Source organism: Trachinotus anak, unplaced genomic scaffold, assembly GCF_046630095.1.
Source record: "Trachinotus anak isolate AG129_WGS33_773 ecotype Australia unplaced genomic scaffold, CSIRO_AGI_Tana_v1 ptg000005l, whole genome shotgun sequence".
Taxonomy (NCBI): domain Eukaryota; kingdom Metazoa; phylum Chordata; class Actinopteri; order Carangiformes; family Carangidae; genus Trachinotus; species Trachinotus anak.
This window is the reverse complement of record NW_027273856.1, coordinates 21,286,804-21,314,154: the sequence shown is the minus strand read 5'-3', so window position 1 is coordinate 21,314,154 and position 27,351 is coordinate 21,286,804. Positions and strand designations below refer to the sequence as shown.

At 43.4% G+C, this 27,351-nt stretch overlaps 3 protein-coding genes and 2 long non-coding RNA genes across 11 annotated transcripts in view; 3 read left to right on the top strand and 2 right to left on the bottom strand.

Annotated features, from left to right (window-relative positions):
- ino80 (INO80 complex ATPase subunit) overlaps positions 1-1,738 on the top strand; it is a 37,088-nt gene extending 35,350 nt beyond the window's left edge. For all 4 annotated transcript variants that reach the window (XM_071478888.1, XM_071478886.1, XM_071478889.1 and 1 more), the window contains exon 37: positions 173-1,738. In XM_071478888.1, coding sequence (XP_071334989.1) covers positions 173-381 — 209 coding nt within the window. In that variant the 3' untranslated portion in view covers positions 382-1,738. The remainder of the gene's footprint in view (positions 1-172) is intronic.
- A 2,779-nt stretch (positions 1,739-4,517) lies between these two features.
- chac1 (ChaC, cation transport regulator homolog 1 (E. coli)) lies at positions 4,518-5,963 on the bottom strand. The gene is made up of 3 exons (XM_071478894.1): positions 5,324-5,963; positions 5,138-5,173; positions 4,518-4,980 (listed from the first exon to the last, which is right to left on the bottom strand). The coding sequence occupies exons 1-3, from the start codon at positions 5,492-5,494 to the stop codon at positions 4,576-4,578; spliced, it is 612 nt and encodes a 203-aa protein (XP_071334995.1). The 5' UTR covers positions 5,495-5,963; the 3' UTR covers positions 4,518-4,575.
- The window catches only part of LOC139621919 (uncharacterized), a 43,904-nt gene continuing 21,716 nt past the window's right edge, over positions 5,164-27,351 (top strand). The window contains exons 1-2 of one of the 4 annotated variants that reach the window (XR_011691111.1): positions 5,164-5,247; positions 17,698-17,768. This is a non-coding gene — a long non-coding RNA (uncharacterized lncRNA). Of the gene's footprint in view, positions 5,248-16,521; positions 16,859-17,697; positions 17,769-27,351 lie in introns of those variants that run through there. The other 3 variants (XR_011691113.1, XR_011691110.1, XR_011691112.1) reach the window with 3 other exon arrangements.
- Positions 10,971-11,564, top strand: LOC139621918 (uncharacterized). The gene is made up of 2 exons (XR_011691109.1): positions 10,971-11,161; positions 11,202-11,564. It is a non-coding gene; the product is annotated as an uncharacterized lncRNA (long non-coding RNA).
- On the bottom strand, positions 11,528-20,240 carry dll4 (delta-like 4 (Drosophila)). The gene is made up of 11 exons (XM_071478891.1): positions 19,806-20,240; positions 19,383-19,643; positions 18,967-19,024; positions 18,031-18,294; positions 16,070-16,130; positions 14,685-14,815; positions 14,302-14,471; positions 13,980-14,199; positions 12,744-13,482; positions 12,229-12,337; positions 11,528-11,740 (listed from the first exon to the last, which is right to left on the bottom strand). Exons 1-11 carry the CDS (start codon positions 19,857-19,859, stop codon positions 11,735-11,737), a joined length of 2,073 nt encoding a protein of 690 aa, XP_071334992.1. The 5' UTR covers positions 19,860-20,240; the 3' UTR covers positions 11,528-11,734.

The following is a 27,351-nucleotide window of genomic DNA, read 5'->3' as shown; positions in this document are numbered from 1 at the left end:
AAATAAAGATGGCTAAAAAAACATATTGAGGTGATGGAAATACTGTGGCATGCTATGTTTTTGAAATTGAAACAGACTTATAAAAGTGAAGACTTTTACTTTGAAAATTCTGGAGGAATTGTTGAGTTTGTTAATTGAGATTAACCATCCCCATGTCCATCCCTCCTTCCAGCAGGCCTCTCTGCATCCAGTCCCCTGCAGCCTTCCCTGGGCCGGTCTGGTACCAGCCCAGCCTTCAACCCCAACAGAAGCTCGTCCCCCCAGGCCAAAGGAGGGGCGTCTACCCCGAGTCCCCACAAACAGCTGGCCCACAGCCACCACCATAGCAGCCACAGTGCAGTCAGGAAGGGCAAGGGCCCTGGTGGTCCTGGGGCTCGATGATGCACTCATACACGCTGTACACACATTAATGTGCATTCACATACACACACACACAGATAACTGACCTTCTCTCACTGTGAACCCCCACAGACACCCTTCGCTTAAACTAATAAATAGGGAGTGCAGTATTCATAGTAACTGAGGCTCACTACCTGGAGGACCATGCTGTGTGTGCAGCAACTAAATGGACCCTCTTCACACACACACACGCAGTGATTCGAAGATAACAGTTCCCACCAGCCTCCACATGTCTTGTGTCAGTTTCATTTTAATGTGTCCAGGTCAGTGGACAAAATCTGCCTTTAGTATTTTTGTTTGCATCGTGACAAAAGTATTTCCAAGTTCCTTTTTGAGAAGACAAACTGTACTTTTCTACTCTTGACAGGAAGCTCTTTTGATTTGCTACGGAGCGGTGATGTTGTAACAAAGACGTGAACCAACATGTGTAGCTTAAAGGGCTTTGAAATCCTTGTGTTTGCCAGCACAGTGAGGCAAAGGAGTTTCTGTCAAATGCACTGAGCCACGTCTTCCGTTTTTTGGTGTTATTGATTCTCATACATGCACACTAGGTTATTTAATTGTTCTGTAGATATGCTCAATGCAAACTGGTGGATGATTCTGCATTTCACTGAGCTTAATGTGAACCCACACTTTACCAAACTATGTGTCTACAGCTTTTCTACTAAAGCTCTTATTTTTGTAATAAAAGATGCAAGTACCCAAACCAACATGGCAGGTCTTAACATTTTGAAAAGAAATTGTCCATAAAATGTATTCCAGTACAGGTGGAAATGAAAATTGATTATATATTTTTTTGCCCAATGGGAAAATGAATGAATGATGTAAAAATGATAATCCAAAATGAGGGGTACTGGTTGATATGGCAACGCTGCTAACAGTAAATTTATGAATTCACTCAGATTATTTGGTTGTCTAATATTTAAGTTATTTGAGTTTTGGTAGAAATGGGCAATTCATGATAATTGTGAATAGGATATTCACCTGTAAAACAGTGTAAAATGTACTGAAGCCATTTTCTATTTTTCAGAAATAGTTTTTTGTGCTGAGGAGTCTGTGGTTCGCTTTGATGTCATTGATGTTTTAGGAAAAAAAAAAGGTTTGCATCAGTGTCCTACGTTGAGCACTACATCTGTTATAGGTTTGTTTGTTTTTGTGTTAATAGTGTGATTAAAATATGATGTTCTATATTGATGTACATAATGATGAGAGTGGCTTTTCCTCTGTCTTTTCCCTCATTTGCCTGTCTATTTTTATAGGTCGTGTACATATGAAGAAATGCATCTGCCATTTTACTAACAGGAGAAGCCAACTGAAAATAAAAAGAGTGCTAAATCAGTCTTTCTGTTCATTTTTTTTAATGGTTTTAAGGTATTTGTTGTGTTCATTATATTTGCATTGCTCACTCAAACCTGGATTGTTGCTCAGGACAAAAGTACAGCAGTGGATAATTCATGAACAAGATTTGAATTTAAAGTTCCTCTCCTGACATGTTTTAAACTGATGATTAATATTTTGTTAAACATGGTTTTCAAACATAAAAATGAACAAAAAAGGAGGAGAACTGAGGCTGGAAGAACATCTACACTTAGTTCCTCATTCAGAAATTCTGGATCAGGCCTTGTGCCCCGCCCTCCACTGTTGCTTCAGCCAGGTTGACAGGTGGAAGAGCAGAGTGCATCAAGATGGTTGGCGCAGGAAACATTGGAGAGACTCCGTAGGTATCTGACGTATGAATCTCTGGCTGTCTGAATCCGTCTTTTTTGAGACTGCCATTGGTTCACTGCAGTTTTGAGGTGGAAATACGCAGTCATGATGTTGACTGCTTATTTCGCTCATGATATGTCTTGTATTAAAACGTCAACAAGGTTAAAATCTTGCTTTTAATCAAAGGGGGTCTTTAATGACTAAAATGTTGGAGCAAGGCCACCCTGAACAGGATGAAGGTGTTCTGAAATGCTCTGCCAGTAGATAGCGTAGATGAAAACAATCTCTAAAAATGGTTTGATGGCGATTTGGGTGGCCATATTAAAAATTTCTTGAGTTCCTGATATATTAAAGCAGCTGAGACAGTCATGGCGTTAGTCATGGAAATAAACCCCTCTGCATGCAGCATAAGGGTGAGTACCAGTTCATCTGACCAGATACCAGAACATCCGTTCTTCTGTTTCTCCTGGGTCAGTGGCTGCTGTAGACATCAGCTCGATGAACCTCAATCTAGCCTTTTGTTGAGACTATCACAGAGGTATTGAATCAACTGTGGCTTTTTGAAACCATCATTTTGTAGTCTTTGGCAAGTCCCATCTTCACTACACACTACAACGTACAGAAAAAAAAAATCCCACTTGTAAATCCTCTGTGTGTGTGTACCCAAGGGTCATATCCAGCCCTAATTACATTTGTGGTGTTCAAAGAAACACATATGAAAATTTCAGCCGTTTCATGTGCTTCCAGAAATAATGTCCCTGTTCCTCTGGATGCTCCACAGACTGCGCTGTGGACAATTTTCATTGGAACGACTTTCTATTGAAGAAATAATCCCTGTGAAAGCTGAAAGCACAGAGGAGGAGACCTCGGTAACTGGGATATTGTTTTTGGGTGTTGAGTTTTCCAAATGAAGATATTAAATGGTTTTAAGCTGCAGAAAACAAATTCCATTCTTCTTAATTGTACTGGGAGGGAATCAGAAACTGAAGCTATCTCAATGGTTCAAGGTAATTGACAGGTTTTTTTTGTGTGTGTGTGTGTGAACTGACCCTTTAACAGATACACTGTAACCCTGAGAAATCAATACTCTGAAGTGCACCTGGATTCCTGGCAGTATATTTTTTTTAACATCTGGATGAGCGCTTCAGCTGCATGTTCTTCCTGGTGCACTCTAACATGACCGCCAAGCAGACTGTAAACACAGGACGTCCAGGTCCGGGCTTGTTCCCAGCCTGCAGTTATATAAGCGTGTGCATCTAGATAGACTCTTTTGACTTGAATCACATCCAAGGTACAAGCTGCTCCGGCCAATGTTTGGGAGTGTCCAATGTATGTTTGTATATGTGTGTGCTCCAGGGCAGGGCTACGCTCCAACAAACAGGTTTACTGAGTCTGATCGGGATAATGCTGAGTGACATCCTGTGCAGAAATGTCTTGGCTGGTGGTCCCCAACATTTTGTTGCCCCTAAAAAAATAAAATCTCCATCATCAGTTTCAACAAAGAGGCTTTTGTCCTTTAAGAGGATTATTAGGAGGATTTAAAGGCCTGAAGAGGTGGAAGTATTCAGCATTCCTTCTGAAAAAACAGTTTAAATTTGTACTGTTTTGTTATCTTGTGCCTCTCTGAATCATTATTGGACCCCTTAGTGGGTCTTGACCGTGTTTTCTAAATGACTTTGCACATGAGCTCTCTGCCAGCATTTTCCCTCACCACAATAAGAAAAAAAAAAAAAAAAAAAAAAAAAGGGAGGCAATATAAATGAAGTTTTTCATGGAATTGATCCAAAGCTATGAACCACATACCATATAGGATTTTCTGTGATTTCTGGGATGATGTGAGCTGGCACTAAGTTTATTAGCTCATGTTCCCACTGGCTCACACCACAGTTACTGTTAGGCTCAAACAACAAAGACAGAAGGGTTCTTTTCGCTTTTTAATTGGCTTTTGCTTTTACACTGCACTGAAAAAGTTGCCACAAGCAACTTTAAAACAGGGTCAACACCTTTAAATTACATCACAGCAGCCATTTGGCGAATTTCAAACAGGTTTTACAACAACAACGAATCGCCGAACCTTCTGGACGGAATCTGAGCTGTGCAAATTAAGAACCGTTGATGTGCCTTTAAAACAGATGTTTACAGTCAAGAATGATTCAGTTGTTACACTTTTTGTGGGTGTACAAACATGTACCAGGTTTGACATTGCAATGTAAACATGAGGCTGTGCTTTAAAGAAAAAAACAAAACAAAAACACACTTAAAAATCACGCTTTCCTTTTGTTGTCACCTCATTAGCATTCAATGGATTCAAGTGCAGTGGATTGTAGTGTGATGCTAGATTCCAAAACACAGGTGACTGGTGTGACAGATGAAAAGCCTCAGTGTTGTATATATATGTATGTATGTGTGTGTGTGTGTGTGTGTGTGTGTGTGTGTGTGTGTGTGTGTGTGTGTGTTAATCACTATAAGCTAGTGAGACAAAGGGTACGAGCTACGGGCTGCTAACAGATAGGACACCACGGTCAGTGCTGCTGCCTCGATGGAGAACAGGTGAGGGTCTTCCACGTGTGGGCAGCTGCTCCTCATGAACTGGGCCAGCCGGAGCAGGTACTCCAGGTTGTGGCCCGTCTTCCCTCTGCTCACAGCGATCTGGGCACCAATCTCCTCTGGGCTGGCCCGCCCCAGGTACAGGGGGTTGTCGGAGGTGGCGATGTACACAAGCGCCTGAACCGGTGGCTGGTTCTCCCCCTGGGGGAAGAAATCCACCATTTTGGTGACGTAGCCGCCGCAGACCGTCTCGCGCACGTTGAGGTACTTCAGGGACTCCTCCACTTGAGAGCCTGTCACCTCGAACGCCACACCCCAAGTGCTCGCCTGTGAGGAGAAGAATAAAACAAGATAAGTCAAATCATCCAGAAGGGGGGGGGGGGGGGGGGGGGGGGTTTACATTGAGTTTAATTCAGCCTGGAAACTCCGTGCGGCTTCAACAGCATCACCGGTTAACCAATGAGAAACAGAAGTTTCCACTTACGTCATCATCCTCAATCAGCGTCACCACTCTTCCGGGCTGCGGGGAGAGGAGGAGAAATGGGTCACGTCATGGACAACGCCTGATCAACAGCCTGAGCCAAGCAGCTCAAAGTAAGCACCTCAGCAAACCCACATCATGTGTCACAGTATTTTAAAAAAAAACACACAAACACACTGAGCATCTCACCGACTCGTCGTTCCCGCGATGGAAGTTGTCTCCGTGCCAGAAGCGTCTCTTGTAGCCTTGAATGTAACCGACCTCGCTCCTCTTGTACTTGAAGTCCGGCTTCCACACCAGTGACCCGTACCCGAAGATCCACAGGCTGGCCTTCCCGGCGATGATGTCTTGAGGCTTCATTTTTTGATCGGTAGTGTCGATGACGTTCAGATGAATCGATGGGTCGCTCTTCCGCTTGATGTTGCTAGCTAAGACGACTAGCTTGCTAGCGTTAGCTTCCTCCGGTCCAGGAGCAGAGGCACCGGTTGGCTCGCAGGTATACCGCGAGCGGTATTTGAGCCCAACTGCTTGGCAGTTGCGAAGATGGAATTACGCAGTTGATTTTGCCTTGCACGATGCATCGCCTTTGCATTAGTGGTGCCGCATTATGCCTTAAAAATCCATGGCAGCCGCTTCGGCCTTCAGATCGGTGGAGGAAAAAAAAAAAATCAAAAACCGCTCGGCCAGCTGCTCTGCCGGTCCCTGTCAGCGTGGGTTAAAAGCTGACGGATGAGAAAGTCGAGGTTTGATTTGGTGATGGTGGTGTTTATCTTGTCCCTGCCGGACAGCGAGGGCGAACCGGAGCGTTTCCTCGATAATATGTCGGAGTGGCGCTCACGTATTTATACAATGCAGGGTAGGTGGGCGGGTCCATGTCAATAATTTCGGCCAATAATATTTAAGGAAGACTTGTCCTCGCCACGTTTGACCCAATCACATTTCTGTGCGCCGAATAAGGCGGGATTTTCACTGAAACCCGTCAAGCTATTGGCTCAAACGTGACTCGGGACGCACACCCACCTTTCAACGTGATTGGCCAATAAACTGTCACTCCAACTGATTCAATTTATGATTGGTCGCCCGCGTTGTCATTCTCTGGATATATTTCCATACGGTTCAGACTTGATGTGGCTGATGCAACTTCCCACAGCATTTCAGGGCAGGAGCAGCAACCTAGTAACATACCAAGGCATTGCATCAGATTTGATCTAGGAAGAGAGTCCTTAATAGGAGAGGTGCTTTCTATCTGTATATCTAAGATATGTCACAACGAAAATAAAGAAAGCATATACATTTGTGTTGAAATTAAACATAATGAAAATAAATATTTCTGTCTGATTGGGTGATGTGACCTGACACAAGACTGATGGAAGTCACTTTTGACATATGAGGAAGTTAATTAGCACTACATGGATGTTTCCGTGAGCCTGAGCATGAGAGGGCTGTAATCTAGTCCCACAGCTCAAAGATCCAAGGGCAAGACAAAGCTTGCTGACAAGTGAGGTCCCTTTATCTCTCTTCCAGCCCTCTGAAACATGGAAAAGAAAAAACTTGTTAAAGACAAGTATTATGGTATTTTTGTCTTCAAATGGAAACCATGTATCAATATAGTATGATAGTGCACTTTGGGTATTTGTTAACAGTTTCACTCAGCAAGGAGGGACACTGACACAAACACAGGCTGACCACTGAGTCAGCCTGTGTTTATCAGAAATCTTACTCTTGCAGAATTATTCCAACTTTGCAAACACACATTCATGTTCCTGTTTATACACTTAACTCAACAGTCTGGAGTTTAGCAATAGGGTAAAAGCAAAAGCAATATGGTGAAAGCAAAAGCAGCCGGATAAAAGCAAAAACAATGTGATAAAAGCAAAAGCAATATGGTGAAAGCAAAAGCAGCCGGATAAAAGCAAAAACAATGTGATAAAAGCAAAAGCAATATGGTGAAAGCAAAGCAGTTGGTAAAAGCAAAAGCAATAGATAGCAATAGATAATTACCTGCTCTTTATATTTCCACTTAGACTTACTTATTTATTCTTTTATTTATTCCTGTTGATATTTCCACAATTATTTTCTTATTCTTTTACAGTTTTTTTTTTTCTTTTAATGGCACTCCAATGACTCCATACTTCAACAACCAAATGCATTGTCATTGAAGGAAATGGGTGAGATCATCCCAGGTTTAGACTGTGTGGATGAATCATGTCCACCAATAAACTAGAAGACCAAAAACTTGAAAAAATAGAAATAGCAAAAATAAGGACAATGCAATGGTGAATCGAAACTGGCAAAACACCAACCACAGGGGAGACACGACAAGACAGAAAGGTGATCAGAGCGATGTCAGACCTGATCAAATGTACAGATATGCCCACCACTCCTGGTGGATCTGATATAATAGTAGAGGCTTATCTGTTCTCATTAAATAGATTATCTATAAATAGCTGGCATTACCTGCCTTGATAAGAGGCCAGGCAATAAAGCAACACACTGTCCAGGCCTTTAAGCAACTCTGTGTCATGCACAAGTGTCCATCTTATTATGCTGTGGCCTTTCATGTCCATCAACCCCTCAGGCCTGCTGCTACAGTACCTCAGGCCTGCTCTCAAGCCGCCACAGGCTTTTACTGACGATGCTGTCTGTAATCTAGTGCACTGCTCCAATGTTTTGACTAGTGGCCCTATCAAATACTCAGCTTTCTATTGGTCTTTGCTGTCAAATTAATATATTTAAAACTGATCATTTAAGCCACAAATTAAAAGCTTAATCTTAGTTAGTTTTTGCATTATTTATTATTTCCCAGCTGTTTTTTTTAAGGCTTGCTGGATATGAGGTATAACAAGACATTAAAGAACTTTTGTCTTACGGGGGTGGGAAGCACAACATATACAGTATCCCTCCTGCAGCACTGGAGGTGGAGGTTGTTTTTTAGCATCATGTAAACATTCCTTTATAGGTCAGGAACTTGAGGCCAGGTTAGTGGGGCAGCTCAGTGGCATCTAAAAGTAGATCCTGCAGAACAAGACAGCCCTTGCAACACAACAATCTTCTATCAACGTATTCATGATTTATGGTTGAATTCAACATTATGTGCAAATCAAAATAAGCCTTTTTCATGCACTGAGGTGTTTAGGTTATGTGCTGCTGTTTAATGCTGCTCTAGACTTGAACTTGAGCGTGTGTGGGGTTTTATTTTGGCATGCGCTGACCACTTATTTCCTGTGTGTGGGTTTCTTACTGACACCTAGTGTTAATTAATGAGACAACTACAAGGGCAGAACAGGGCAAGGTTGCAGAGCACTGGATAACACCATCATGTAATGTATTAGGATAATCTGCATACAAATGCATATTCAAAAACAGCCACGGCCAAAATGAGACGAACCAGCCTCTAATTAAAGCGATCAGATATTGCAGCTGTGAAAGGAAGCCGGGACCACAGCTGTATAGCAGTTTTGCACTAGTCACAATCTTTGAAAAAAAAAAAAATGTTTTGTGGAAGGACTTCCACATTCCTCATAAAGAGATAGGAAGATTGGAATTTCAAAGCTGCTTCCCGATTCTCTGCTCATGACATCAATTCATGTATTTTCCCCATTTCCCTTTTCAGAGTAAATAGTACTGATTAGTTTGTGTGTCTGCGCTCTCACTTGTTTTGAGGTTGTTTCCTGAAAACCCAGAGTCATCTGCACCAGCGAGTGCCGGCTGAAGAAAGCAATGCGTGAGAAAAACAGTTGGCCTGTGCCGGCATGTTCGGCATTTTTTAATCACGGAGGAAACAGGAACTGATGTCACTGGGTCACAAACAGGATGCTGTGATTATAACACAATGAAAATGCCTGGCCATGCTATGGAGACCCAGGGGCCAAAGAGCAGAGCCCCAGCATGTGTTTGCCACTGTGATCGAGTGTGAATGAGGGTGTGTGGCTGCTGTAGGTGTGATGTGAGTATGATGATGGTGGGAAGAAACTCTTAGGTACTATCAGGCTGGTTCAGGTAACAGATGATTAATCATTGCGATAACATGTATGTTTTTCTTGAGCCAGGCCGGAAGCTCCTTTTTCCAAACTTTGTTTTTAAATATATATATACTCACACACACACACTCACATAAGCCCTTCGATGAGGATGCCTAGGTCAACAGGCTAACAGGATGTGTGTGAGGGAAAAGCCTTCCAGATTCTCTGCCGAGTGTTGATTGCTCCTGATTAGGGGGTGTTGAGTGTCGCAGGATTTCTGTTAATTGGAGGCAGGAGAGGTTTTGATAATTCGGATGACATGTTGCCTAGAAACAAAAATGGATTTTCAGACATATTCAAAAACATTTTAAGACTAGTCCTTAATGACTGATATCTCCTTTAAATGGCAGAGTGGTGGTATATGAGGAGCAAACTGTATGGAATAGCAGTATTTTCCCAAAAGACAAGAAGGGCAAAGGGCAGTAAGACTGAGCAGATTGTTCTGACAAGTCAACTTTTTCGAAAATAGAGATCTTTATATTTATGTGGTTTCATAGCAGATCCACTGGCTCCCATCTGGTTTCCCCTCCCCTCTGCTGACAGAGCCAGTGCCAGGCCCTCTCCCCAGCTTTGTTTGCAGGAGTGGGTGGTACAGAACCGGGCATTGAAATATTGCTCTTAACCCTGAAGGGGAGGCAGGCAGTTGGGGAGCCTGTAAGTGCTCGAGTGTGTTTTTTTTTTATGGGAGGAGGTCTGTGCACTGTGTGTCATGCACACGGGGCGAGAGGCCTGGCATATGCTGCTGTTTTTATGGCACTACAGATTCACTCTGTGCTCCCCCACGGCATCTGTTTGATTGGCTGTGTGTGTGTGTGTGTGTGTCTGTGCAGACACGTGCGCAAGCATTATGAGGGGTGTGGTGGTGGTGGTGGTGTGGGGGGGGGGGGGGCGTTCCCCTTTGCCCTGTGCCTGGCTTTGTTTCGCCATTTCCAGCTTGAGGGGGTGGTATCCGTGGAAACGGATTTGAATTTCAAGCCAATTTAGGGCCGGAGAAAGAACGAGGGGCGGGTGAGTGGAGTGGGAGCCAAAGGCGTTTCCAGGAATTACTCGAGGTAGTGATGCTACAGTCAGGGAGCTTTATGTTTCTACCTAAAGTCCAACACATCTCATATGATTTAAATGTAGGAAAGCAGCTGGGTTTGATATTCATATAGCTGGTCACATTTGAAGAGGTCTGGCTGTGCAATATATGTGAAAACTGAGTACAGGATATCATTTTTAGGCTTCAACACCTCAGCTCCCTTTAAATTAAAACTCGATAAAAAGAAATACAAGACACATTTGATCGTCATTTGTACTCAATTTCATTATTTAAAAACACCTCAAAAATAATTTCCTTTTTCATTTACTGACATCAAATTAAAAACAGTTTCCAAGGAAGTTTTATTCTTCAGAAGTTTGGTCCTTATAAATATGCATTATATACAAAATAATATTATAAAACATATAAAGAGCAGTGTGTCATATTTAAATTAAACTCTGGAAATAATCACTTTAAAAAATTACATTATTGGTTCTGTATTTCTGAAATTTATTATAGGCAGGCAGTGGCGTGACAGTCTTTTCTCTTTGTTTTTCTCAATTGGGTTGCATAGAAACACTTTTCTATGCACTTTTCCTTTCTCTTGGATCTTGCTGGCACAGCACTGTCTTTAGCGCTCCTGTGGTTTTCTCTTCAAATCGCTGTTGATTAAAAAGTATTTTCCCCCCCCCACTGTTTTTTTTTTCTTTTTTTTTTTCTGTAGTGCAAATGATCCAAGAACAGACAAGGGCACAAATTTAGCATTCAAACCCCCTCTTTTAAGGCTTCTAGTGAATTTGGGCTGCATACAATCTTCACCATTGCGTGGAAAAGTCCAACCAGTCATTTTCACGTGATTGACAGTTGAAGATTAGATTCAGACATTCAGAACTCTCAGTGTTTGTGAGGTTGGATTGTGACGGTGGGTCAGTTCACTCGTCTCGACCCTGAGTCTTGCATAGCAGGCGGAGCTGGCAGGAGTGAGTGTAGGGGGGGGCGGGGGAGGGGGGGTTTGGAGGGGGAGGGGGGGGGGGGGGTTGGAGGGGGGGGGGGGGGGTTGGAGGGGGTCACATCGTAGGCACCTTTTTAACTGATTGGTTGGCTGTCAAAGTCATCATGATTATCACACAAGGCCGGGTCAGGTATGAGGGGCAATGATCCACCTGCGCCTCCTTTTACTGTCCAGGATGGCTGAGATTATAAATTAATATTTTACTGATGCTCTGTCAGTCTTCACACCTCGTGTTGTCAGTCTTTTCGCCAGTCCGTGTAACCATTGTCACAACTCAGAAAGGTCCTTCACTGTACATGTTTTGCATACAAACACTCGGTCAACATAAAGTTTCTCAGTTCTGTTCTTTTTTTTTTTTCTTTTTTTTTTTTTTTTTATGCAGAGCAGGTTTCTGCCCTCTCCAGTTCTCAAGTGTTCCAGAGCAGCAGTGGACATCTAAAACAATCTCCAGTCTCTTCTCAGCATTTGTAAACAATCCAGAATATCTTATTCTGCCTCGATTGTGTCTTTGTCCTCGTCCCATTTGCTTTCAGACTCCTCACAGTTTATACCTGTGGGGAAAAAAATAGAGGAAAAACTCAAGTTAAAATACAAAATAACACAATAATCACGCTGGTAAAAAGATTTTTTACAGCACCTTTTGAACTGTTATAGCTCACATGCTCCAGTATCACCATTATATTTTTCTTGGAAATAACATCTTAAAAATTCCTCTAATTGCCACAGCAGTAAAACATAACACCTTAGAGACTAAGTGGAGCCAAACATGTGTGAGGAATCAGTATATGTTCTGACTTCAGGTCATCACATAGCCAAGATAAAGAACAGCCAGGGTAATTCACAGAAACCAGTAATGCAGCTGATTGGGCTATCCCAGGCTTAGGGCCAAATATCACACCACAGTCTTTCTAGAAATAGCATCATCCCCCGACATAAATGTTGGTGCACTAGTGAGGGATAGTGCACTTGGGAAGAAATTATGCATTTCAAATGGGAGATCTGCGGAAATGCTGATGAAGAAGTGATTGTTTTGGCTTACCTCAGTTGCTATGACGCATTCCCTCCTTTCCTCCGCTATAACAAATACCGACTGGTACATGGAGTCTCTTGAGGAACATATTGTTGATATCCTACACTCTGGCTTTTCACTGCAAACACAAATCACACTTTGTGTTAACTCAAACGAGAAGCACATGGCAGCGCTGTGCATTAGGCGTACATATATACAGTGAGGCAGCAGAGAGGACAGAGGCGGTTTGTAGCGGGGCAGTTGTCAAATACACGTAAACTCAACGCGAATGAAGAACAATGGAGGATTTCCAAGTTTGAAAAACACAACTGGGGCTCATTGTTGGGTTCAAACAACTAAACCGTGGCATTGCGTGAGTGAGAGCTTTCATTAACAGTGATTTCCACTCAGCAGGGCTCCATGTTTACACTACAGTATGAACGCAATAAAGAGAGGGGATCTATGGAAATTTCATAGTACTGAGAGTGTATTCGTGAAAGCAGGGGGTTAAATTTGCATGATCAAAAGTAAATGCTTCTTCTTACCTGTACATTCTACTCAAGGGCATCTTGTCTTCTAAACACTTGTCATAAATAAGACTTTTATCCTCTTGTGACTTTTCATCCTTGAACTCCTTTGATTTAGAGTTGTAAGAGTCCAAGTGATAGTTTTTATGGATAAAGTTCGATTTCTCTGAATCACAGTCCACCTCCAGGCTGATTTTCTGGTTGGTGTTTTTCAGCTGGGAAGCTGGGATCAGGTTATCCCTCTGAAAATTTGACAGGTTGTTCATAGTCTCTGTGTCTCCTCTCTCCCTTTGGGCCTGCCTGTGGATGTGCCTCAAGGCCAGGCCCACCATACACAACAGCACCAGCAGCGCCACCAGCCCCACGGCCAGAGAAACCGCTGCCCACTGGAAGCCATCTTGAATCTCTTCATTGGTCACAGGAGAGGTGACGGCGGCGAAGAACTCGCAGCGACGCCCAGTGAAGCCGGAGGGGCAGATGCAGGTAGCAGGGGGCTTGCCTGGCCCGCCGCCCCCACTGCAGAGACCGCCGTTGAGGCAAGGGTGAAGGGAGCACTCATCCAGGACTCTGTCGCAGTTTCGTCCCCCATACCCTGCAGGACAGGCGCAGGTGTAGTCATTGATTCGGTCTTGGCAGGTGCCTCCGTTGAGGCAGGGGTTCCCGGCGCACTCATTGATGTTGATTTCGCAACGCTGGCCAGTAAATCCTGCGCGGCAGCTACACACCCGCATGCCACTGTGGATCAGACACAGTCCACCTGCAGAAGAGGAGGTGGACAGTTAGTATCAACAAGTACATCAAGAAAAGCTTTTTAAACGGCACAGTCGTTGCAACATCAAGGCATTTCAAAATCAGAGAGAACACGATCTCCATAAACCTTCCCATGAGGCCCCCTCGGTTCACACATCTCCATCAAATCCAGTGTGACCACAGACCTTTGTATGTATATTGTGTACTTATACATGTATTGTTCTCCCAACACGGAACAATCCCACAGCCCTCCATGTTTACAAGAAGGCAGAAATCGAGCTACGCTGGAAATTTGTCCCCTTTCATCAACAACCACAGCGAGCTGTGGTGACATTTACAGGCTGCTGCTCTGAGCTGCCGAGTGTTTATATGGAGGACAATAGACACCAAGTTCCCACCAATTCCTGTTGTTCCACACTGCTTCCAGTTGCAGGAATTCGAAGGGGGGAGAAAGAGTGAGGGGAAGTTCAGAAAGGGGGGGCAAAGAGGGGAGGAAGACCGTACCATTAGCGCAGGGAAGCGACGTGCACTTGTCCACTCTCTTCTCACAGTTGAGTCCAGTGTAGCCCCGGGGACACTCGCACATGTAACTGCGGCCATTGTCCTTCTCCCAGCATTTGCCACTGTGGAAGCAGGGGGAGTCGGCGCATGTCAGCAGGCTGTGTTCACAGTGGGAGCCTTCGAAACCTTGGGGACATGTGCACATGTAGCCGCTTTCCAAATTCTGGGGAAAACAGAAGCACAGAGGATCAGTCAGTCAAAAAATGAAGCCTGTGGATATAAAAACATGAATATCTATCAATCCGTTATTTTAGTTCCAACTTACTGTGCATGTCCCTCCGTTCCTGCAGGGGTTGCTGTCACACTCCTGCATCTCCAGCTCACAGTTGACCCCTGTGAAACCTGGCAGGCATGTACACGTGTAGCTTCCCTGGCCGGTGTTCATACAGGTGGCGCCATTCACACAGGGATGGTGATGGGTGCAGAAGTTTAGGTCTGGGGGAGAGAAGAGTGTTTGTTTACAGGGGGGCTGCAGGGGGAAAATAAAACTATCTACCATGGATGTGTATAAAGCTCTGAATGGAACACTTCAGAGGAAACCTAATTTACTAATGCTTTCAAGTTAATTCAAATGAAAACAGTGTACAAGTAATATGAGAAGATCTTTTAAAAAGGAACAACAGCAGTGATCCAAGTCGTCTGGTGTACCTTGGTCACATAATAGGCCTCCCCAGCCTTCCTGACAGTTACACTGCCATGGCAGCTGGCAGGTACCGTGCTTACAGGCTGGGTACTTCTTACACTCGTCACAGAATGTGCCTTGCCAGCCATCTCTGCATCTGCAAAATGACAAAACGTGCTCCTTGATTAATCACGCACTCATGCTGTTGATCTTGTAATAACATCTCTGAATTTGGCACTTAAAAATGGTTCGTTTTTAATTCTATTAAACACGTTCTCAGTCAGTTTAGATGAAATGAGAGCAGGCAACTGTGCTTTATAGGCCTGTCATGGATTAGCCGGCTATTACATGAAGAAATCTGTCATTAATCATGTAAAACGACATTAATAGCTTCACCACATTCAGTTACAATCATTAAATTCTCATATAAATCCATCATAGCAAACGAAAAAAAAAAAAAATTCAAAGAGCGCTGCTCAATGTGACATCTCGCAGTGGTACGCCTTTCTTCAAATGGAGTGTGAAATCAAGTTTCGGCACTGGCAATTTAGCTTTTCCACAACCTTATTACATCACTATAAATCACTTATTACAGAAAACATTGTTGCGGGGAATAATGATATCAGCACTGTCTGCATTACAGTGTGAATGCAGAAACAATAGAAAAAAACAGAGGCCAATGTTGGAGGTTAGATGATCAATGAGGTACGAACAGTATAAGGATAAATAATCACATGATAATACAATTGTGAAATATTGCGGCAAAGACTTCTGGCAGTGTGCCAACAGTCAACGGTTTTTTTCCTTATGTTTCCCATGAATATCCCTTTCTCAGAACAGTGTGCAGCAATCTTGTCAGACTGAGAGATTGTAGGACTTAAGATGTACTTTTAAGGTTCCAACATTTTCTGCTGAGCGAGCGGAGACATGGGAGCAGCTTTATGGTGTTGGGTATCCGAAGGGTTTAACCTCGATTTGGGTCTGCTTTAGCGGTGGGAACGGTGGATTTGTGTCTAAAAAAGAGGGCAAAATCGGATTCAGGAGGACTTTCTCACAGCGAGTGGGTGAGTGAGTGAGTGTGTGTGTGTGTGTGAATTATCTTTGCTGGTGAGTGAGTGAATGAGAAAGGCTAGTGACAAGAAGGGAACATGGGAAACAGATATGTCAGTGAGTGACGCAGGGAGACGAGAGCACTGGACTGATTGATTGATTTTAGCAGACCTCAGCCTCTTTGAATGAATGATATGGGCGTAAGAATAGCTGGTGTGAGTCTTCAAATGGTGAAATACACCACCCAGATTGGCTGTAACGGACTTGGAGTTTCAGAGAACCACAACCAAAGCTCTCCACGTTGATATCACTCATACCGTTTCCAAACCTAGCTCAATACTTCATAATTCTTCATACTTACACACACTCGCCAGGTCTGGAGCAGTTTCCATTCCTCTCGCTGCAGCCCTCCAGACAGATAGCTGAAGGAGAAAGAAAAACACAAACACAACATAAGTCTGCTGCCGTTTTTGCTAGAGCCCACCCAGCAGGAAATAAAACCTACTGACCTAATCATATGGAAGACAGTTGAAAATGGGTCTAGCTGCTAAAAGCCTGTAAAATAACCCCCTCATTACAACGGCCAAGGCTGCAGAGCCCTCATTTTGTTGAAACAGCAGACTGAGCCTGCCTGTTGAGGTACATGAGGCCTCAATCTGTCTCAACTTTCCTCAGAAGCCATTTGATCATTTGATCTAAACCTGTCCGCCACGCCCCCCGGGGGAGGAGGGAGGGGGGGGGGTTGTTTGTCCTGTTTTAAAGTGCACCGGTCTTGCATGACACTGATTCTCAGGACACAACATATCGGGCCAGTGACGGAGAGAGCCGGCTGAGCCCGGAGCAGATGCCCGCCCTCAGCCGCGGACAGCTGTCGCCATTGTTGCTCGTGGTCCGCCGCTGCCGCGCGCGCCCGCCCGCCCAACAATGGAGGTGGCGCGTGGCGGACAATAATGGCGCGATTAACCTTGGCGCGTGCAGCCGCGCGCGCGCACCCCCCCCCCCCCCAGCCCCACGGATTATGTTCCCGGGCACGCGCGTTACAGTACTTTCAAACTGTGTTTTTTTTTTTTTTGTTTGTTTTTGTTTTTTTTTTTAATGACAAAGAGGAGTCATCAGCTGTGACGCGGTTGCGACGCGCAGGAAGTGTCAGGTAGAGTCACACCTGTGCGTCATTTAGCTTTTCACAGCTGCGCTCATTGGTTTCCCACTGAATCAGCATGACCGTGTGCTCCTGCTGCTCCGGCCCACTAGGCCCAAATCACCAGGCTCCTTTAAACTGATGTATGGGAGTGTGAGAGAGGAGGGAAATTATGGCGTCTGAAAGATGCTCGATCTGTCTTTCTCATGTATATTTTCTGTAGTCACTGACGATTGATGTGTCTGTAATTGCAACACGTGAGCCCATCTGGTTAGAATTTGGTGCCACAGTCAAAATAGCACATGCCAATTTCTCTTTCACCACCAAGTGATGCGGATGACAGATCCGCTGTCACCCATGTGGTCACATATCCAGCACATGGTAACTATTACTCTCAGGGTGCCTCCTTCCAATCTACTCTTTGATTAATTTGTTTTGGTGAAAAGGGCCCTTGGTTATTGTGGAGCCAAATGGCAGCGGGCCTCCTCATAGGCCCGTTCAAAGCTGTCCAAAAACATGGGAGTGTTGGTCTATGATTTGGCCAAGTGGGTCTGCACAAGTATAATGTGCCTGTTGTCATGCTAAGCTGTCTGTCCCACAACCCATATTCAATGAGTGTTCACAAATCCGCAAGCAATTACACATCAGAATTACATGTGGCAAATATCTCAGAGAAATGCATTCTGCAACAAAATTGACTGTCAGACTTGCCAGACATCATGACGTCATGTTTTGTTACGGTGCTCGACATCCTGTGGCCTTAATGATGATGACCTACGTGTTACACAACTCACATCTTAACTGCTGAGAAGTGTAACTTATGCATGCTCACAGATCTTTTCTCTTTTTAGGCAGAGACTGTAACATTGAAGGTTAAAGGTCACACACCACAAGGACACAGGATCATCAGGACCTTGCAAAAGTAACAACTATTATAAGATAAAGATTTGCCACCAAATCCTATAAAGGATTCTTATGGTATCAAGCTCCAAAGCTAGGTTAAAACAGATTCAATTATGACTCATTTGTAAAAAAATCTGCATGCCCCCAGCGTGTTAAAGAATACAGACACAAGCTCCGGGCAACACCGAACTACATTCTGTCAGCAGACAGGAATTTTAAAAGACCAGATGTCTGATAAGCGGTACAGATGTGAATAATAAAAGATATTTGGTATTGCTTACGTTCTTCGCAGTATTTCCCCTTCCAGCCAGGCAGACAGGATAACTGCCCATCTCGGGTACAGGTATAGTGGCCAAATCGGTCGTCCCTTGGCGTGCATTTTTTGGAACAGCTTTCTCCGTAATAACTTTCGTTGCAGATGAACCGGAAAGAATACTTTAGCTCTGTCTGCTTTACCGTCTGCGTATACTGAGACCAATCAGTCCCTACACCCAGCTGTCTTCGGATGGTAAAAAAGCTAATCAAAGAGTCTGGGTTGCTGGTATCTGAAAGAGGAAAAAAAAAAAAAAGACAAGGAAGGGGAGTCAGAATTAATGTTGGATATCTAAGCTTGCAACCTGTTTATGTCCTGGGATAATTATGGTTTTATGTCAAGAACAGCATCATAAATGACTGTGGGTTCAAAAGTCATCCACTTTCGCTTTAATAATCTGCCCAGTACCAAGCTGCATCCCTTATCAAATCCCATACAGCTTAGATGAAAGATAAACTCAGGTTGAAATTTCCTCTTTCTTTCCGTCAGCAAAAACATTCCCAGGCCCAGTCCCCTCTTCCAAAGGGCGGAACAGAGTAAGGTGTAAAATACAGGAAGATGTAGTCAGGGGTTTTTGGCAGGCACTGTGTATTCTCACCAAAGCCCACAGCTCTTTCCCACGCCAAAAATAAACCAGAGGAAGTTCAATTGTATTGGGTATAAGAATGAAAAAGGTGTTCTGAAGTTCATAACAAAGGAGTGAATAGGCGTGAAAATGTGTGAAATTAAGAAACAATTAACCAGAGGTGGAGGGGGACATGCTGAATGACTAAGCTGCGTTTAATAGCCCGATCTTTGATTCTTTTGTGCATGTATTTGTGCAGAATGGTAAAGCAGTTAGAGACCCCCGTGTGTTAAACGTACAGACAGAGCTCCCTCCTGTGGTAAAAAATGTTGCACTTACCTACAGGTTGATTTCCATAAGGTGAATGCCAGGCTTCAATTATTAATGAAAATGACCCCTAAGGAGGAAACACACGTGGATCATTAAAATCCAAATTAGGTTAATCATTTAAGAAGAGAAGCTTCCCTCGTTTCTTTGTCGGTTGTGTTTGTCTGATTGTTTCAAACAGCTATTTCAGTTGCACTAAAGGCTGCGTGAAGACATGTGCTACAATGATCATTGCTTGGCCTTCTGGATTTTGAAATGAACGACGTCGTAGCAGTCCAATCTGTTTGTCCACAGAGTATTACCTAATGGTATGGATTAGATGAGCTGACCAATAACTAGTGCGCTCCCAAAATGCATAGCAGCTCCCTGAAAACAACATAATAGCGGTTGCTGGAATAAAACAAACAAAGTGGATGCACTGCTCTTACCGGCCATCCGAAGTTGAACGGTATTTGAATCGGTCTAGGTAAAGCGCCACTGTCCTTGGCGCTGAAAGAGTTTGTCCCCAGCACTGGTGTCATTGTACTTCCAAAGATGCAGTCACCTGGCGAGACCACAGCCTGATAGTTCTTCAAGCAAATTGTAAAATAAGTCCTGCAGTTGGGTTTGCATGCGTTCCCGTTTGCCAGCAAACCTTTGTGATTTTTAAATTCGTGAAGATCAAGCTCAAAAACACCGGATCCAAATACCTAAAAGAGAAGGAAATATCATTTAAGAAAACGTCGGCACGGTTACATTTAGCTTACTCTTAAGGAAAAAAAACAAAAACAAAAACATAAAACAACTGGCTCTCCATCTGTGTTCGCGGAGGTCTCAGGACCACCGGGGAGATGTATTATCCTCCTTCATACCTGTGTTATCAACGTGGTGCTGAATGCGATGGTAAAGGTGAACCAGGCTGCCATCCTTCTCGCTTCTCCAGGGCAGCCGCGTCACCGACCAATAAAGCAGCAAAACCTCCCTATTCCAAAGTATTTACACCGAGGTAAACAAATGTAAAAATATAAATCCTTATTCACTCCCAGGGAGTTCTCCCGTAGCTCCTTGTTGCTGTGCGTCAAAAGCGTCCAGAGAAAGCGCTTCCAATCTCCAAGTTATCCAAAGGTGAGGGAAGACTAATATCCACAGCCGTGCTTCTGTCTGTCTGTCAGCAGGCGTCCTCTCCTTGCATGGTGTTGTACTCCACAATGGTCACTCCGCTGTGTGTGCGCGGCTCGGAGCTTGTTTTGGTGCTGAACTTGGTGCGTCAGTGCGCCACGGATGTTCACCACTCGTCTTATTACTAGTGAATGAACCGTGGTGTGTGTCCTCCCAGATATATAGACTTGCGGTGCGCTGCTCATTACATAAACCGTCAGTCACCGCACTGACACCGCCCACTTTACATATTCAACCCCCTTCCCTTCCAGCCCAACAACAATTATCCAGATTTAATACTCACTGGCACTGTGCTGACTGACCACCATGGATACTGGGCGATTATTAACAAGCCCCAACATCTGTTGGTTTATTTTTAGCGCACAATACGCCGGACACACATTCACACTTTATGGACAGTGAGTGCGGACAATGAAGGGGAGTCGAAACTTCGAGAACAGAAAGCAGGAATTCACTTCAATCACTGTCTTACTCTTTTCACCCTTTTGCCCTTGTTTCCACTCAATTCAACGCCTAATGAGCTCCCACTACAGCTTTTGGAGCCGAGCGCACTATTTCCTCGCAGACCCTGCGCTCTCAGTGGGGTCAGACGTGTCTCTCCCTCGGGCTGTATCCCAAATAATGAAACTAAAAATGCGATTAAAGTAAAAATCGTCCCCATAATTTGTTTAACTTACAGTTAAAATTCATTTTCTTAGTGTTTTCTTTTCTTTTTTTCTTTTCTTTTTTTTTTCTCTTTTTGAAGCAAATGAGATCCAAAGCATACCAGGGCCAATATCTCAATCCTAAATGAACCCACAAAATGTGTTATTTTTTTCTCTCTCTCATACAGAATCCTGCTCAGCACCATTAAAAACGCATTACCTGCCTTTTACTTTTACGCACGGATACACTGCTCCACATTATGACCAAACTTACATTTTTTTTTTTTTTTCCCTCTAAGATGTTATTTTGGGTGGTGTTTCATCTTGTTGGTGGCGTGTGCCCCTTCATGCCCACCCACGCGTTTTACGGTTTCAGTGGCAGCGTGCCTCCTATTGTCGCGGCGCGTGTCCCTCTCTCGCCCTCATGCGGGTGCAATGTGCGGGACGGGAGACAGAGCTATTCAGCTGTATGCAAATGAGCTCTCTCTCTCTCTTTCTCTCTCTCTCTCTCTCTCTCTCTCTCACACACACACACACACACACACATCACCTGCATCCGTAAAATTGGTTTATTCTTCCTCGTGGCCTTTAAGAGCTAATAGGGATGACACAGTGCTCGCGCTCAGCACTGAGATAAAAGATTTGATTTGATTTGCCTGAAATTTACAGTGGTGATGCCCGCAACTAATAAACTGACCCCCCCCCCCCCCCCCCCCCACACACACACCTTTCCTCACTTTGCCACGACAAAAACATTTCTTTACACACTCTTTGGTAATGAAGGATATTAACACGATACAAAAAAAACCAAAAGAACAAACAACAACATATCATTACCAATGAAACAAATCCCTCTTTATACACCCTCTTAAATGAGTAATTAATTGTATTTTACTTACAAATTACAATCAGCAGCACAGCCCACAGGGAAGTCCCTAAAGAAATGAAGAATCAAAGCAATTCCATAGGAAACAAATGGAGTGACCGGGAAGCTCTCTGGTTAGGAGAATGAATTGTATGGATATTTGGTAAATAAAACGCTCTTCCGCACCGTTTTTCCTCTTAAACATGGGCTGTTTTTGACAATCTGATTGGTTGTGTTTGTTATTCGATCACCCGTGCCTCTCTCATTTACCATCTGGTGGGAGACTGGCAGCCCGACGCACCGTTTTCTATCGTCTGTTCACAGAGGGGACAAGCCAATTTTCTCCAACCTGTTCATCTAAATTCCGTTTGGCATCAGTTGTGCATTTGTGAAAAAAAAGGAACTACACTAATCCTGCAATAACATTCAGAAGGATGTGTTATTTCCCATATTGCAGACGCTGAAAATGTCACAGAACTTAATGCAACGCTGCAACAGAATTTATCCACAATTATGCCACAGGAAGGATACAGAAGGCTTCTGCAATGTATGATAATAAGGTCATTAATAAGACATGAATGAGAATACCACTGTATTTTTTTAGTCGTGTTAAGCCAATAACTGCACAATTGTGTATCTGTTTTTAATGATAATAAATGGCAGAGAATGATAGGAAAACCTTTTCCTCTGCCTGTTCTCCAAATGGTGATCATCAAATAGAAGAAACACCAATCTATCCGCTCAGTTTGCTGTTGTGTCACTTGCTAATTTGTAGTTTGAATTTTGATGACTATTGTGAATCTGTTGAAATCAAGCTGCTCTGGGAAACTAACACAGCTTTCCTCGGGAATAAAAAACTAATGCCTCAAGCAGAATCTTAAGTTTTAGCAGCCAAGCAAACTATTGCTGTGTATTATCTAGAAATGAATGGACGATATTATGCTTAGAAAGTTAATGTAAAGGCAAAATAATTGTCACGATTTCTCCTTGAACTCTACATGATCTCTGAATGTTAGCCTTTCATCTGCTGTTTTTGTACGGTAGCTGTGCGCTGCTGAGAGTGAAAATGGAGAGCATCTATATTTATTCAGTGTTTATATGAGGCAGACATAGTGGATTGGTTGAATGCTTGTCATATTGACACACCTGTTGTGTCTCCAGTGGGTCCACAAAGACACAATGGCATTGGCTTGGGCGAGCCGCGTGCCATGCAATGCTTTTCTGTGTCCATATGCCCTCGGCTGCTAATGCTGTTGCTTGTTGACATTTCAGTGTGGATGAGTCTTTGTGATTTGATTAAGTGATATTTTAAATTTCAGGTTTTTATGCTCCTCATAGATTAATAATGGCATTGCTATTGGCACAGTCTGTCTCTCAATGCGTGTGTGTTTTGTCCTGGATGGGTGAACTGAGCTGTGATTCCAGGTTCGCCCTCATTATTGCATCGCCTGTCCTGACAATAATGGTTTCTAATGGTGAATATGACCGAGCTTATCTCCTTTTATAGCCATATGTCTCCAGTTCAGCTATCATGAAACTGCCATAAAAAGGGTGGCAATTGCAGTTTATAGTAGGTTCAGCAGGTGAGTCCAGCTGATAACATGAAACTCTCTTCACTGTGAGGATTAGCGAATGACATGTGAGCCGTATGGTCTTTTCCACACAGCTGAAACAAACCCGCACACACAGGGGCCATATTTTATCATAATGCTGTCAATGTCAGATGGTCTCTGCTTTTATGATAGTGCTTGCACTGGACACACATCTCACATATTGTTTTACCTGTAAGTGGCCTGCTCATTCTTACTGAAACTGTGTGTGTGTTATGTCAAAAAGAAATATTAATGGTAAAAGAGTTGAGAACCATTAAAAAAAATAATAAAAAAAATAGGTTGAAAAGGCAGAAAAACTTTATAAATCACAATTTATAAAATTTGACACATGTTGCATGTCTGTGGTTGCAAACATTTCCAAAAGAGGAGCTGCCGGAGAGCTGAAGCTGCTGTCAACAAATGCTTTCTGTAGTTTTATTTATAACATGCCTCCCTGAAAAAGCATTGTATTATTTCACTCTTATGCAATGCCAGGCAGTAACTGGAGCCTACAACACACCAAGTGCTCTTGTGCAGCTCATACCAAGGCTGTTTGGACCCATTCACTAAACCACAAGCTGGGACCCAGCATATATTAGGATGCTGCATCAAAGCTCTTTTCTTTCCAGCAACACAGCAGGGTCTGACTGACCAGACTTTAGTTCATGCTCAAGTCTTCATCCAAAGGCTTTGATGTTTGCATATGTGTGTGTGAGCACAAGCTTGTACGTGGGTGTCATGGAAGACGAAGGAAAGCATCTCGTCTCACGTCTCATCTGCTTCCCCCTCGTCTCACTGCTCCTCAGAGAGAAAACCCAAGGGCTTGCAGGTCCGCTTCAGATTGTTCCGTTGACTTGACGGATGCCTTTCCAGTTGTTTGTGGATCTGACGGGCGCTGCGGAGAAAGCCAAAGTTCCTGTTCTCACCATTCTGGCCCGTTCTCATGAATAAACTGTGATCTTCTGACAAGGAAGTGTAAACAGTTGCGGTTGATTGGTCAGAGAGGGGACACAAGAATATCTATTGTTGTCGAGGGAATGTGAAGAATGCTGCTGTATTAAATGTGAAGCAAGAATGCCGCCATGACATCAGCCTCCTCTTTTATCACCTGAGTCATCTGAAAATCAAGAGTGAGAGCCACAGCTCACGCAACGTGAAATGAGTGACATCTAACAGCAAAATATAATACAAATCAAAAAACTTGTGTATTCTTAAACCACAGTTTCTTCATGTTGCTTTGCTTTCATGGTATAGATCTATTTAATCCACTTCTGTAGACACAATGAAAGTTTAGCATGTTCCATTTTTTAGTCTGCAGACAGTAAGAAGAAAGGAACAGATCCTATCAGGTAACACATGGATTCATTCAAAGCCCTGGCAGTTTTTATAGGTTTTAGTGGCAGACATGGACTTGGACACATGTTACAGAAAAGTAAGAAGCAGGTGAAACAGATTTAGACCTCACATTATATGACAGCAGACTGAGCTGACATGTCTGTGCGGTCAGTCATATTTATCTGATCCTGTTAAGCTGGCTGATGTGCCACCTGTTATATTGATCAGCAGGCCACCGGCCATATTTGCTCTCCTCAGTGCAGCTTATGTTTGAAGTCCAGCTGGGCTTCATCGTAAAAGTATTCTAAATCTTGATTTAAGTGAAGGGAGGCCAATATGTTGCAGCAGATTGACAGTGACGTCTGCAGTAAGACCAGAGGAGGACAGTAGATTTATGACCTGCTCTTCAGTGGCATGGGACGCAGGTTCAGTTCCCGGCTGTACGCTGGGTCCCTCTGAACCGCACCTGACAGAGCTCCCTTAAGGAAGTCACTGGTGACCTACAGAAAAGAAACTCAGGGAAAATCAGTCGTCAGGTTCGAGTGTCTCTGGACTTCTCATTTGCTGCAGTTGCAGGTGAAGGAAAGGACCTGCAGAGGTCAAGCAGTTAGGAGTTCTTGGTCTCACTGATGAAAGCCAAATGAATGTTGAAGTCAAATATTGTAAAGCCTCCGACAATCTGAAAACCTTTATTTTGTATTTCAACAGATGAACACATGTTTCTAACTTCCTGTTTCCCATTGATAATTGGGAGCATAATGCCTCTTAAATCTCTGCCATTTGCCTTGATAATCTTCTCCCCATGTTCTGTTTTGGAACTTTCCTTCCCTTTCTCTGACTTTTTGGTGTTTACTACAAACAGCAGTGTACCAGCACTGACCTGGCCTTTTGACAAGTACACTGGCAACATGAACCAACAGGGTTGTTTAGCTGTGCTGTGAAACACAGGGACGGTGTCGTCGTCATCGTCATCAAAACTCACCTTTTCTGAGAACATCATGATCCGGAGGCGGTCGAGGTCAACTTTACTGAATTTACATGGGCTGTGAATACATTTTGGAAAGGTTATGTTTTTAGTTCGATGATGGAAATTTGTCTTAGGTGAGGCGTAGCTGTGGCTGAAAAGTAAAGCTACACATAATGGAATTGAGTGTAACTGAAGAGTCGCTTTTAGTGAAAATCCAACCGAGCGTGCAGCACTCATGATTATAATGAATATCAAACAGACTATCCAGTTTTTAGGAATTTAAATGAAGCTTAAGGTTTAATGGAAAAATAGAAACGGCATGGCTTTTCTGCAAATGATGGTCAAAGTGGACTGAGAGAGTTTTGGAAAGCCCCTTTAAATTGGCTGCACTATGTGGGGAAGCTAATGAAATTTAGGTGGGTTTGTGTTATGGGATTCGGGTGGAAATGATCCAAATGTCAGACTCACATGCTGTGATCACTGACATGATCTCAGTGTATAGACTGTCTGAATTTGCTGCCTTCACGACACTTTAACTCTTGTAGCCATGGAAACACGGGCTATATAGGCTAAATATAGTGACAGCAGCTCCTGAAGTTCATAAAAGCATCGAATACCATTCATCATGAACAGAGAGCTGTCATTATGCATTCAGATGAGTGGAAGGGCTCACACTGCTCTCTGATAATAAATGCTCAGAATGAATGTACGAAGCATGAAGTCCAGGATAAAGACCTTACATTTGTGAGAACAGGTTTAACGTGCAGTGAATGAGAATTTACTCCGTTAATACCAAACTTAAACAAGTGTCACTGCTTGATTTGGGTGTTTTAATATAAAAAAGGATAATACGGCAGTGATATGATTCATATTCAGGAGTTAATAGATCACAGTCATTTAAAAATCTAATCAAACCACCCATAAGATGAGCAGTGCGTGAGAGAACCCACTACCCAAATCCCTCCATGGGCATAAATGTCCCAGTGGATTGGTGTCACAAATGTGAGTGTTTGGGAGTGAGAGTGAAGTGGGTGTACACAGTCTCTCCAAAGCCTTAACCACAATGAGATTAGTGTCAGTCGGCAGCATTAATCCCAATAGTCTCCCAGCAGCAGCACCAGGCTGGCCCACCGTTAGCCGAGGAAAACACCGCGGGGAGACTGAAGGGAGTGGGCTGTAGCGACTTAACCAAATAATGGATTAATCAGATACAGCTAGAGGAGGACACGTCTCTCTGCTTAATATGTAAAGCAAAACAAATGCGGGGATGTCAGTGGTACAATAGAGTCAGATGGAGCAGGCTGTCTGATATCATGGTAGGAGGTTTGGTAAAATGCTGGTTTATAATTAGGCTCCATTTTTGAAGGGTGTGGCCCTAAAGTAGGCTTAACAAATCCCATCAACACAAATACTTTGAACAGCCAGAATTGGTGGTTTTGAGAGGCGTGCCTTACCTGTAGGCTGTTGGCTGGTATTTTTTAGATATTATTTTTGACAGCCTTCATTCACTTGTCATTGAGCCATAGTATTGATCTGTGTCATCGAGAGCTTCAACAACTAGTTGATTAACTAATGAGTTTACAACTGTCAGATTTGATTTGAATCATTTTTTCAGGCAAAAATGCAAAACATTCACTGGTTCCAGCTTCTCACATGTGCACATCTCACATTTGCCGCTTTTCTTTGTCATGAATGACAGTGAACTGAAAATCTTTGGGTGTTGTTGCTTGAATAAAACAAGCCATTTGAATAGCCTACATCTCCGTGATATTATAAAGGGAAATTTCAGCATTTTTTTATAGACAAAACAATAAATCAACTGATTGAGAATCAGCA